At 38.7% G+C, this 14031-nt stretch overlaps 1 protein-coding gene across 4 annotated transcripts in view; it reads left to right on the forward strand.

The window, feature by feature from the left end:
* Nucleotides 1–13462, forward strand: part of LOC104612179 (conserved oligomeric Golgi complex subunit 1-like) — a 37092-nt gene extending 23630 nt beyond the window's left edge. For 2 of the 4 annotated variants that reach the window (XM_010279507.3, XM_010279508.3), the window contains 4 exons: nucleotides 2685–2965; nucleotides 3421–3600; nucleotides 8264–8435; nucleotides 12659–13462. In XM_010279507.3, the coding sequence (XP_010277809.1) occupies nucleotides 2685–2965; nucleotides 3421–3600; nucleotides 8264–8435; nucleotides 12659–12832 (807 nt within the window). In that variant the 3' untranslated portion in view covers nucleotides 12833–13462. Of the gene's footprint in view, nucleotides 1–2684; nucleotides 3034–3420; nucleotides 3601–8263; nucleotides 8436–12658 lie in introns of all 4 variants that reach the window. The other 2 variants (XR_737780.3, XR_737781.3) reach the window with 2 other exon arrangements.
* Nucleotides 13463–14031: the final 569 nt, after the last annotated feature.

Raw genomic sequence — 14031 nt, forward strand, 5'->3', positions numbered from 1 at the left:
AGTTGACAACCCTCACACTCCAAGCTAGATAACTGATAGACTTAAAACAATTTTGGAAACAAAAAATGCAAAGAAGCAAAAGACAAGTGTTCTAACCAATTATGTCGAAGCATAATCTGATCCATTGACTTTGACTCATTGTTCCCGCTGACACGATGACTTTGATGACTAGGAAGCGTATCAAGAACAAAGATTCCATTCACCTCACAACCACTCCCAATCGTCCTCTTTGATTCCAGATCCTGCAAAACACAATGGCTAGGAAAAAATATCATTGAACAGCTCAAATTCTTTGTCAAGCTACTAACAGATAAAAGATTAGTGCTTAGTCTAGGGACATGAAGGACAAAAGCTAGGTTAATGGTATTGTTAATCATGACAGACCCTTTCCCAACAATGGGAACATGTGATTCAGTTGTGGAAACTTTATCTCTACTAGAGTAGAGGTGGTATGAGGAGAAGATGGTGGAAGTATTGGTCATATGTTATGAGGCTCCCGAGTCTATAATCCAAGGAGGTTCCTCCTTACTTGTAGTGGATGCATAATTTGTAGTGGCATGTGAACTACCCATATGTGCAAACAAAGTAGAATGGCTACTTCCTAATCCTCCTGTACCTTGCTATCCACCTAATAATGAGCTGGAACTGGTTGTATCCCTCTAACTCAAAAACTGCCTATTATCTCTCCAATTCGGCCCTCATTGCAGCTGCTAGAACAGACTCTAGAGAAGTTGTAGTAGGTGGTCTGATAAATCACCAGTCATTGCCATATTCACATCTCCCTTCTTGTTTTTGAGCCGACTCAGTATAAGGTGTGGGTAAAGCTTCCAACATGTATGTCTAGTATGTTTAGGTTTCTTACAATATTCACAAATCAGGTCCTTCTTGTCCTCATTCCTCAATTCATTTCCACCCTTATCCCCACTTAACTTAGGCTTCACTGTGCTAATCATAGATGATTGCTCAAGGCTTGGGTTTCTCATCATCACATTCCTCTTACTCTCGTCTCCAGACATAAAGGCATATGCCTGAGAGAGAGTTACAATGTCTCGGGAAAGAATATGCCGTTGTGTAATGTCATATTTACTGTTAAATCCTGCTAGAAACTCAAATACCCTATTCTTCTATCAGCTTCTAATAAGTTGCTGTATCTTTGCTACTTTCCCAAACCACAGTCTCCAAACGATCTATCTCTTGCCATAAGGTTTTGAGGGCTGAAAAAATAAATTACAATAGACTTATCTCCCTACCTAGTAGCAATCACCTTGTTTCTCAACTAATAGGTTCTAGCAACATTCTCACTCTGTGAATAAGTTTCTGCTACTCCATCCCAAATCTCCTTAGTTGTGTTAGCCCATAGAAAGTTTTTACTTATATGGGGTAACATGGAATTGCACAGCCAAGTCATCACCATGTAGTTTTGTAACCGTTGGGAGTAGTTAGTCTTAGATTTCTTCTCTTCACCAGTGAAATACCCCAATTTTCCACAAACTCCAATGGCCATTTTTGTAGATTGTGACCATTCTAAGTAGTTTGTACCATCCAATTTGACTGCAGTGATGGTCTCAACACCTCCTCCACTTAGTCCCATTTCACCTACAGATTTGTTTTCAACTCCACAACTCTCCGTAACTCCCAGAACAGATTAGGAAATCAATTTGAGATGAAAAGAAAGATTTTTATCTCCTTTAGAAACCTTAAACACCTTCTCTATAGGAGCGGGAGAAGGAAGAGAAGAGGCTTCCGCTCTCTCTAGAGGCCTCCAAAAAGACTGAGACTTGAATTGCCCTCTTCAAAAAACCTCTAGAAACCCTAAAAAGTTAGAGCGCCCCTTCCTAGGTCAAAATTGAAGAGTCCTACTAAATCAGGATTTTTCCCCTTTCTTCATTTCTTCCTGATTTTAGTGATAAACCCTAGACCTGCTACAAGGGATTGCAAATCCATCAAAAAATCCAAAAACTGGGCTTACTTGAAGTCCTCAATCAACACTTTACTTCATCATGCAGTCGGCCGATCTAGGGTTGCATGATGGAACAGCTCAAGCGATCCTTAAACTTGCTTTGATACCAAGTAGAAAAGTTCAAAAATTCTGTTTTGATTTAAAATCTGTGAAGGAGAGAAAGAAAGAAAGAAAAAGAAGGTTTGCGCAGAGAAGAGAAGAAGAGAGAAGTTGAAGAGATTGGGGAGAAGCCAAAAAAATCAGATCTGGCCGCCCCTTTCATTAGCTTATATACTCATAAATAAAACTGAATACAAAGACAAGTATGCCCTTAGTAAGTTGGCTACTTGTAATTGATCAAAAAAAGTTGGCTACTTGTAAAAACTAAGTAAACACACAGTCTAAAACATAAACTAATGGGCCTTGGGCCCAATAATTCTCTTAACTATGCTTTGTAAATAAAAACAAATGTTATCAGCCCAAAACTCAAAACTAATTTAACCTACTTAAACTACAATCTAAATTTTGGGTGTGCAATGCAAAAATCATGCCATCTTTTTTCTTTCGGTGTTCATTATTTTTTATTTTTCATCTCCTCATTAAAATCTCTTGGTAGCAATACATTCTGTTCCTTAACAATGCAGATGAACCTGTGCATATATATGTTTCAGACTTTCAGTAACTTCTGTGCCAAGAAGTGCTCATTGATTCCTTGTGTCTATATTGATTTTAATGCATCTTGTAGGTGGTTAGTATTTATGGGGACTTTCTCTCAACTTTGGAGGCTCATAGCACTCAGGTGTCAGAAAAAGGGATCCTGCAAATCTTGTTGGATTTGAAATTCATTGCTGACATTCTCTCTGGGGGTGATTTGAAGAAGAACGAGGAGTCATCAAAAAATGCTAAGCCAAAGCTGCCTTTCAGATGGAAGCAAGATCAGAATCAGCCCAACTCTGCCACTAGAGACAGTGTCATGCAGTTGATAAATCGCCTTTCTCAAATATTGGATCCTATAGACTGGCTTACGTGAGTTAATATTTTCCTTCTCCCATGGATCATCTGCAAGTACCATGTGGTGATGTACCTAACGATTGGTACCATCTCACCCTTCAAAAATTATATTATATTTATTCTCTAATAATTCTCTGTAAATTATTCCATCTTGGTTTACAAATTTATGGGTTTAAATGCTATGAAAAATAAAAAAAATGAGATAATTCATTTCACATGCCACTCAATGTAAATTTGGCAAATAAAACACTGCAAGCCAGGATGAGATGGTGAAAGGAAGTTGCATCTATGGAGATTTGTGGGCTAAAAGTTCATTTGATCAGATGCTCAAAACCCTATTGTGATCTGTTCAAGGAATACATTTATGGTTAAGCTTATTAGATCAATTAATTTTTAGGAATCTTAATCTACTTTAGTACTTTTGTTATCTTTTAATATGCTCGTTATTTTCTGACTTCATTGACATGCAGATACGAGCCATACCTCTGGGAGAATGAGAAACAGTGTTACCTAAGACATGCTGTCCTCTTTGGGTTCTTTGTACAACTCAATCGTATGTACACTGATAGCATGCAAAAATTGCATACTAATACTGAGTCCAATATAATGCGGTGTTCCACAGTTCCACGCTTCAAATACCTTCCAATCAGGTTAGTGCTTATATTTCTTTAAAATAGGTTTGTATCTTTTGTTATCTTTTTGGCTTATTATATATCTAATATACTCCTACACATGCTGACTTGGACCTGTTTTTCTCTAAGTGACATATATGGACTATTTTAGAATCTTGCAACAGACTTAGAAACTTGCCAAGCTTATGAAATGCAATACTTGCACCTCTAACGTTCCTTGTATAACAAGAGGCTGTACAAAGGGAACTTAAAAAAAAAACTGCTCCAGCAGTGCTAATAAACTATACTATTGCAATTTACAAAAAGATTTTCATAATACAAAAGACACACTATGAATTGAGTCCTTCCCTTAAATGGCATATGAACAGCCAGCCATGAATGAAGCCTGTGTAATATCATCTGAAAAGCTTTTTCCACTTAACATTCCCTATCCTTGAATATTCTGGAATTTCTTTCCTGCCATAGACTCCAGAAGACAGCTGCTGGGATCTTTTTCCATATGATTTCACGTCCCTTGCTCAAGCCATTAATTCTTCAGCCATTTAAGAAATTGACCACATATTGTGGACAACACCCCTTAATGGCAAACATGCCCATAAGCTTCCCCCAAATAGTCTGTGCAAATCTGCAATGCATCAGAGAATATGGTTCATTGATTCATCAGCCTCCTCTAACAGCACACTTTTGGTTGATGATACAGCCACACCCTTAATTATTTCTAGTGAGGAATCTGTTCAATTAAGCAGTCCATACACACACACACACAAATATCACCTTGGATGGAATGTTATTTTTTTTATCAATAACAGAAATTTTATTAATAAAGAACAACAATTACAACATCCAAGAGGAGAGGTAAACTCTCTTAGCCCTCCCCAAGGACAACAAAAACACAAAAATTACATCCAAGCCCACATAGATTGAGCCCTTCCTACCCTCTGTTTTGCTAAGGCATCTGCAAAGGAGTTAGCACTCCTTTTGATCCACTGAAGTCTTACTAACTTGGATGGAATGTTTTTACATCAAACTGTGTTAATTGGAACCTCCTGTCCATCTATAATTGCCAAATTATCAGAAAAAGATTTAAAATGAAACTTTCCTGACTTCTCTCACATCCATATCCTCCTTGCAGCAGCTCCACCATAGAACCAACTTCCCAACCATTTAATTTCTTCTGAATTGTGGTGCCCACACCAAGCTTCTCTTTTATACTGTAAGCAATCTGCCTATCTCCTTGCTTGTCAACTGTCAACTCAAATAAATTTGGAAAGCTTCTATTAATGGTCTGTCCCCACACCATGCATCCCTCCCAATGTTTTAAAAGGTGTATGCCTAGAGGTGCACCTCTAGGTGAGGCACCCTAAAAACACCGAGGCATATGTTGGAGGAGCTGATGCCTCTGAGGACTGAGGTGTATGCCTCAGATGCACTTTTCCATGAGGCAGACGCTTCTGGTATGCCTCATGCACCTTTTTCCCGCTTCATATAGAAAGAAAGAAAGCAAGAAAGAAAACAAAGAAAAGAAAGGAAAAGTAAAGGGAAGGGAAGGCTAATGTTATTCATCTTCATTCCTCTTAATACAGGACATCTTACATTAAAAAGAAAGAAGAAAAATCACCTGTTCTTCTGTTGCTCTTTTACCTCCCGTCTCTGGTTGCACTATATTTCAGCACTGGGGATGGCTTGGGTAATGCCTAACACAGTGTTGGACCTTCTTTGGGGATGGGAAGTTCAAGGTTTTTCAAAGATGCAAGCAGTGTTCGGGTCTCTGTTCCGGCTGCAGTGATTAGCACTATCTGGACTGAAAGAAATAGCAGGCTTTTCCAGAAGGCCTCTAAAGAAGTGGAGCAATTAATTGCTTTTCTTTTGGGAAGCTGGTTTCCTGGGTTTCAGCTGCTAAGGGGCTTCAGCGGCATAACCTGGGGGTGCTGTTGAGGTCTAGAAATCTGTGGGAGCTGTAATTTGTTGTACTGTTGTTGGTTGTGCTCGGTCAGGGTATTTTCCTTGGGGGACCTGTTGCGTTCCATCTGTTTTTTAATAATAGTTACTGTACCTATTAATGAAATTGATTCTGTTATTGATAATAAAAAGTTACTTTACCCATTTCAAAAAAGAAAAAAGAAAGAAGAGAAAAAAATCATCCTCCTTTTTCTTTTTCTTCCTGTTCCTCCTCCTCCTTTTCTTGAGGGGGCTAATTTCTCCTTGTACTCGGGAGACTTATGCCTCTCGCATTATGAATTACACCTCACACTTCCAAGTAGTGGAATGCCTTGCATCATGCCTCCACATTTTAAAACATTGACTCCTCTAGATTTTTACTGTTTTGCCATTACCCACCTTGTATCTCACCCCTCTATTGAAATGGTTATAAGCTTTCTCAATTCATTCTCATACTGAACATCCATAAAACTGGCTGAAGACACCTGGATCCTAACCCAAGTATCTTGATCCATATTTATCGTGGATCACTATTCTCCAAAGACTTCCATGTTGCTTGGTTTCTCCCCAAACCTCCAAAATCATTTCTCCAAGAGGGCATAGTTTATATCCTTTAATCTTCTCACCCCAAGCCACCCCAATTTATTTGGTCTGCATACTTTGCTCCAATTAACCATGTGATATTTCTTCTCATCTCTCCAGCCCCGTAAAAAATCTCATTTTCTTTTCAATATTAGCTGCCATTAGGGGTGTCAGCGGACCGGTTTGGGTTGGACCCTGTCCAAATCAAAATCAATTTGGATGGACCAGTCCAGACTTAATGGTCCAAAGTATTTATTGGATTGGATTGGACCTAGTCCATCCGTAATGGATTTATATTGGATTGGGTCGGATTGAACCAATGTCCACTCCATTGATAGAAAATATGAATACAAATGCCAATGGACCAGGTTTGGGTTGGAAGCAATCTAATTAACACTAATTTGAACAGATTGGATGGTCCAGACATTAAATTGGACTGGTCCAAAATGGTCCAAAGTATTCATCGGATTGGATTAGGCCTAGTCCATTTGTAATGGACTCATATTGGACTGGATCGTATTGGACTGAATTTGTTCCAATTGACACCCCTAGCTGCCAAACTAGCTGGTGGGGGATACAGAGAAAGCAAATTGTTATGTTCCTAAATGGGATGTAATGTGAATTCTGTCTACTTCAAGGGAGACGAAGACCTCCAAAGAGATAATTCACAATTAACAAATGATAATTCTCATAATAATTTAATTAAGAGGAGAATTACAACTTAAATAGGCTCTTACTGACCCATTGTTACAACTATCTCCTAAATACTTGGCCCTACTAATGTATGTGTCCAACTCAATGCACCCACTCTCTACATAACTACCCACTATGGACACAATTAATTGACTCAACTTGGACACAGTACACGGACTCTAACGGACTCAACATAAACACTTCAATCTCAAGCACCTTTATAATTCCTAGATAGATGAACCCACTAACGGGCATGTGACACAAATACATAGGCATTGATACCAATACACCCTTCAATAAAGTCAGTTTGCCTCCATTTGACAGATACTTTGCTTTCCAAGAAGCTAATTGGTCATTCATATTGGGAGAACTATTCTTATTACTCACTTGAAGTCCTTTCTTTCTCCTCCCCATATTGGTTGGTTTCTTTCATTTTCAATTTGGCTTTAGGACTTTGGCCCTCTTATGGTGGACAGAGACTTGATTAATGCTAATAGATGTGGCAAAGGTGAATCTTTGGGCCTTGGAGATTGACCTTCAGGATTAGGGAGAAAAGATTTCTGAAGGGGAGACTGGCTAGTTGTTTTCTGAAGGAGCATGGTGTTTTTAATCAGTTTTACTAATAAAAAGAAGCATCATACAATGCCCCCAAGAGCAAGAGGACCCAAATCAAGCTTCAAATCAGGCACTAATGATAGACAATAAACAATCCTGTCTAACTGATGCTTGTAGCCAATCCAGGTGGAACAGCTGGCTCATGAAAAAAAACAGATATGTCCATTTCTAAAACTATCAGCTAATGCATTAGTGAATCTTCCATTTGAAAAAAAAATGTACACTCTGGAGATCAAAGACAGCCTCCTAAAATGGTGAAGCAGCAGCTGAGGCCGTTCCTTTTTGCCTCTCATCCAGCTGATAACTAGGGAAGCAGGATTCATGTAGCCAACCCCATATAGGTGTGATAAAGCTTGAATGATGATGATCTAGCTGATAACTAGGATCCATTACTTGGTATAATGGTAAAATATTGGGTTGGCAAACATGAGAATACAGGTCCAAAGGCTAGGACCATATCCAATCTACTTGTCCTAACTTCTAAGACCCTAGATAGCTGGGACCAATGTTGGCTAATGGCCTTTTTTTATCCAGATGGTAGCTGTCTGCGTTTCCCCTTCTATTTGAACACTTGAGTTACCTAGTGAATGAAAAATCCATAAGCCATGATGTAGCAGAACTATTGTTGCTCCTATGATGTCCCGTGAAGCATATGTCATTGTAAAGCTCTGAAGGGGTTTCTTTGTAAAGATTTTTTTTTTGTCTATTAATGAAATTTAACATTATTCATTAAAATCCTTCTTTCCTTTTCCTTTAATATTTTTTTTCTTTTATTTTATACTAATTTTTTTTTATTCCAAGAATCTTGATGCTGCTAAAGTGGTTTCTTACAATCGTGTTGGTTGTTATGCAGTGCCCCAGTATTGTCTTCAAGGGGGACAGTTAAATCATCTCTTCCAACATCCTTAGATGATGTATCTTCTACGAGCTCCTGGAAAGCATATTCAAATGGAGAACTAACTCCAAAGCTTGAGTTTGATGATACCTCAAGCTTTGCAGCTCCATTGTTCAAGTCTTTCATGGAGGTATGCAGACCTTACTGTCCTTTAGGTGGTTTTGTCCGTATTTTTTGTCTCTCATACAATCATTGTCTTTTTTCTTGTTTTAGTTATTGATGTAGCCAAAAATATCTAGCATGGTTTAAATATTTTCTTTAGTGAAATAAGTGGCCCTGCTGATACTCTCAATTTGACTATGCCAGTAGGTGTAATATTCATGGCATTTTCTTTTTTGACACATCAACGTAAAGAATATATAAGTTAAACTCCTGATAGTTTTCTTGGAACTTCTCTTTTTAGCAGTATTCTTGTTTGTAATGAAGGCAAACTAGGGTCATATAAAAGTGGTTTAACAGTCATTTCAGAAAGAGAAATATTGAATATGTTAGAGCTTAGAAGGTCTAGCTACAGGAATATTCTTGGAAAGGGGATCACCTCTCTAGCCATATTTTGAAGAAAAGTATGAATTCCTAAAATTAGTTGTAGCAAAGGCCAATTGTTTTTCTTTTTGGAATAGCCATTGAAGGGTGTATGTGGAAAGAAGGAAAAAACAAAAAAGGAAGGAAGACCTGCTCTGATACCAAGATGTGATTCAGTCCAATAAAAATCTGTAAAATATTTTCAGATTATAACAAGGAGAGAAAAGAAGAGTTCGATGGTCTCCTCTTCCACCTCCCTTATCTTTTATTAATCTTACTAAGATTGAACAAATTACAAGTCTGCCCTTAAGTGGGCGTCCGACTCATGAACATACTTCAAAGAAAGCATAAAAAAGAATTAAAGGCCCATTAGCAAACAAAACAACTAGGAAGAACTAACAATAAGATAGTAATGGGCTAGGGCCCATTTGGCCCAGTCTCTCTACAAAGCTGGAAGTTTATGGATTATATTTTAAGGAGGCTGAATTTTGGAGAGAAGTTTAGAAATTGGATAAAGGTGTATATTTCAATTTCCTCATTCTCAGCATTAGTTAATGGAACCTCTCATTGTTTTTTTTTTGTTCGGGAGTTCTAGGGCCTTAAGACAAGGTGACTCTTTATCCCCACTACTATTTATTTGTGCAACTGAAGCACTAAGCAGAATGTAGAAAGAGATGTTCAGGTGGTCTGATGGAAGGTTTCAAGGTAGGTGGAAATGAAGTGGAGGTGTCCCTCGTGCAATTTTCAGATGACACCCTCTTTTTTTGTGATGCATCTTGGGAACAATTATAGAATGTGAGGGCTTTGCTGAAATCTCCCAGGCCAAATGGCTTGACAAATCTGTTCTATGTGAAGTGTTGGGAGTTCATCAAGCAAAATGTGCTGAATGTGTTCGAGACTTTTCATGGTAGTGCTTCCTTGCAGAGAAGTTTAAATGCCACATTTATTTCCCTCACTCTTAAAGTGGCTGGGGCTGTTAACATCAAGGACTTTAGACCTATTAGCCTTCTCAATAGTGCTTTTGTTCCTGGGAGACAGATGTTGGACAGTGTGCTTATTGCTAATGAGCTCATTGATTCTAGGAGAAGATTTGGGACACCAGACCTGATTTGCAAATTGGATATTGAGAAAGCTTATGACCATGTGAATTGGAGATGTCTGGACTTTGTGCTTGCAAGAATGAACTTTGGGCAAAAATGGAGGAACTGGATGAAATTTTGTGTTACTTCCCCTAAGTTTTCAGTTTTGGTCAAGGGACAAGTTACAAGTTCTTTGAGTGTTCAAGGGGTATAAGACAAGATCCTTTTTCCACCTTTCTCTTTATATGTCTTATGGAAATGCTTTTCCAATTCAGTAAGTTGGTTGTTTCTGATGGTCGGTGGGAGGGTTTTGAAATCAACCAGGGGGGGGAGGTGCACATGCCACAGTTTGCAGATGATACTTTGTGTTTTAATGATGCTTCTCGAGATCAGTTGGAGAGTATGCTTGGGATCCTCTGCTGGTTTGAAGTTGTTTCTAGGCTCTAAGTGAAGTTGGGGAAGAGTGTTCTTTTTCCATTGAGCCAAGCTGACTGTTTGGATGAGTTTGCTGAGGTTCTTGCCTGGCAAGTGGACCATCTCTCTGGTAAATACTTAGGGCTCCCTCTCGGGGCCAAGTGTACCTTGAGTGCTATCTAGGATCCAGAGGTAGAAAGGATGGAAAAGAAACTAGCCTCTTGGAAAGCTAAGTATCATTCCTTGGGGGGCAGACTAAAAAGTACTCTTTCAAACCTACCCACCTATTTCCTATCTCTCTTTCCCATTCCATCCAAAATAGCAAAGAAGCTGGAGTCCCTTTAGAGAAATTTTCTGTGGAGGGGTTGGGAGGAAGAAAGAAAAATCCATCTTGTTAAGTGGGATCAGGTTCGCCTTCTTGTGGAGGATGGAGGCTTGGGAATAAGGAAGTTGAAGGTTTTTAACTTTTCTCTTCTCAGCAAATGGCTTTGGAGGTTTGGTATTGAGAGGAATGCTTGGTCGAGGACCCTAATTGCATCTAAATATGGGGTGGACTGGGGTAATTGTAAATCTTTGGATCCTTTTCAGAGCTGGGGATGTTCCCTTTGGAAAGTAGTTATGAAATCCTTTCTGGATTTTTCTGGTGGCCTCTCTCTCAAGATTGGTAGGGACGATAGGTTGAAGTTTTGGAAGGACTCCTGGTGTTTAGACATCCCTCTTGCTGAAGCCTTTCTCTGCTCTTTCAATGTGCCCTCAGTCCTGATGCTTCAGTTGCTAATTCCTATGATGTGGTTGGGGACACAATCTCCTGGTGCCCCCTCTTCAGACGAAATCTTTTTGATTGGGAGATGGACCAGCTGTTGGACCTTCTGCAACTGTTACAGAGGCAACCTATCTCTGTTAATCTGGTGGATGAATGGAGGTGATGGCGTTTTTACTGTTAAGTCCTTGGCCTCAAATATGAGTAGAACAAATATTTCTGATTTCCCAAGTAAGCAGGTGTGGAATTCTGTCAGCCCATCTAAGCATAATTTTCTGGTTTGGGTGATGGCACTAAATAAGTGCTTGCCGAGAGTTAACTTGGTTAGGAGATGGGTTCAGATTTCAGATCTTAACTGTGGCCTATGTGGGCTCTTGCCAGAGAGTTGATCACCTTGGCATCCATTATTCGATCTCTGCAAGAGTTTGAGAGCATTTTCTCAAGGTGGCTGGGTTATGCCTGGTTTTGTCAAGGACCTTTTATACTGCTGGAAGTTACCTGGTCTGAAGAAAAAGGGTGTTCTGATTTGGAGAACTATTCCTGCGGCTGTTTTAGTGACCTTATGGACTGAAAGAAGCAACAGGATTTTCTGCAACAAAGTGAGAAATCCAGTGGATTTATTCAGGCAGCAATGTCTAAATTTGCTTCTTGGATGTCGGTTACTCGAGTTTAAATCTCAGAATCTGTTTCAACTGCTTTATACTCATTCTATTTGGAGTCTGTAATGTGTCTTCTTCCTGTGTGAGGGACTCCAGGAAGTTGTTGTAACATTTTCATCTTTCATCAATAAAATTATATATACACACACACACACACACGTATTTGCATACATACATATATGTAAACATATTTACATAAATGCATATATACATATATAATTTTAGAGCAGGTTCATTGACCAACTTGAGCCCGGCCTGGGCCCCAGCCCAACCCAAACGCATCAAATTACAGTGCGGGCCGGGCTCGGGTTGGGAAGATCTGGCTTTGGTCTTAAGCCCAAATTTTAGGGCCGGGCCTGGGTTGACCATAAAACCCAGCCCAACCCGCTCGACTTGCACCCCTATCTTTAGTCAAGGGGAAAAAAGTCTGAAAGGAGGAGACTGAAATCTAGTACCTTGTGAGGGAGAAGTATTATCCTAAGAAAAACATCTCCAATACAATCATAAAAAACAAAGACTTTACCCAGCGACTCTCATGGACTCTCATGGACTAACCCCCACACAGCGACTCTCATGGACTATTCCTTTTCTTCGAGTTGCTATTCCTTTTAGGCTATGGAGGTGTAGTTGTCGGAGGCTTTTGGGCCTTTCTTGGGGATGATCAAGTGAGGATACTTTATTTTTATTGTTGTTTTTCCCTCTTTGTGCTGATTTGCATACAGCTTATTTACTCTGCATATGAAAATGCGTAGAATCTATTACCCCAAAAGCATATTCAAATTTCAGTTAAATAAGCCAACCGTTTCATATGATGGTTAAAAATATCAAACGCAGTACCAATAAGAATTGATGTCAAACTTAATCGCAACTTTGCAGTCCTAGTTATTTTTCCAAGTACTGAGTTTTCTTCTCATGGCAGGTTGGTTCTAGATTTGGAGAGAGTACACTGAAACTCAGCTCCATGCTTACAGATAAACAAGTTGGGAGACTCAAGGACAAATCAGCAGCAGCCATGTCAACATTTGGTGACATACTCCCTGTCCAAGCTGCAGGTCTTCTTTCATCCTTCACAGCTTCAAGATCAGAGCCTTGATTGCTAGATGAGGTTCACTATTTTCTTCGATCAAGAAATATCTGTAATTTAGTGCAGTACCATATACTATTTTCTTCATCAACTCGGAAGATATTGTGCAAATTCAACTGCTCGGAAGTTGATGAGGAGATGGTATCCACATCCAGATGTGGTTCATATATGGAGTGATAGATACGCATACAACAAATCAAAAAGGAAGGTGAAAGAGAAGATGGAAGTTATAGACTTATAGTTGAGGATGTTGGGCCTGCAAATTGGAATGTGTCTTTGATATGGCAGTTTTATTTTGAAATTAGTGTGAAAATAGTTCAGGAATTTGGCTATCAGAAGATACATAGTTATGATACAGTCCAGCGGAAGGCCATCTGTCTGTCGTGCAAATCACTTGGATCTTATGTTTCATTGAGAGCATGCCGTTATCAGCGGAACCTTTTACCAAATACTTGGGTAGGCCTGTTGCCCCCCCCCCCCCCCCACTGTATGTATATTTCTTTCTTATTTCCTTTTTCTTTGTGGTCCTTTTTAATTTCTTTCTCCTTTTTCTTCCATAGGTACTACTCTTGACTCAACAATTTTATTCTAATGATTTATCTTCTAGAATGTCTATAAATCAGCAGTTTTATAGAGAAAGGGGCGGTTGTCATAATGGGGTTGGTAAAATCTTGAGGCTGCGAGGTAACATGATGCATAATTATCAGTGGTTATTTAGTGGTCTAATGCAAATAAGATATATTTATGCATCTCTATAGTTCAAAATGTATGGAAGAAGCATTTTAATAATTATGGACCAAATTAAAGAGTAAAGATGAAAAACCAAGGGAAAATCAAGTTTTATTAATTTCTCTTGGTGTTTTAGGAGAGTTTAATTCAAAAAGGACTTGTCGAGTTCTTAGTTTTTCTTGGATAAATTAAATGGAATTATTTTCATATTATTCTAAATCTAACATCCCAAGTTGGTTATTTTTCTCAGTTCTTTTCTTAATGGATTTATTTTATTTTTATTGATTTTTTTGCATAGATCAAATCAACTAAGTTGTTTCTTTTCTTCCTTATTGTTGGATGACCATAAATCTAATATCTATCATATGGATGATCCTTTATATGTTTCCTTTCTTCTAAATTGGTCATTAACATTGCATTTTGAAACACGAAAAGTAAAATGTTTATAATTATTAGTTGATTAATTATTACTTTTTTTT

The sequence above is a fragment of the Nelumbo nucifera genome, chromosome 1 (assembly GCF_055504915.1).
Source record: "Nelumbo nucifera cultivar China Antique chromosome 1, China Antique-T2T, whole genome shotgun sequence".
Lineage (NCBI taxonomy): Eukaryota > Viridiplantae > Streptophyta > Magnoliopsida > Proteales > Nelumbonaceae > Nelumbo > Nelumbo nucifera.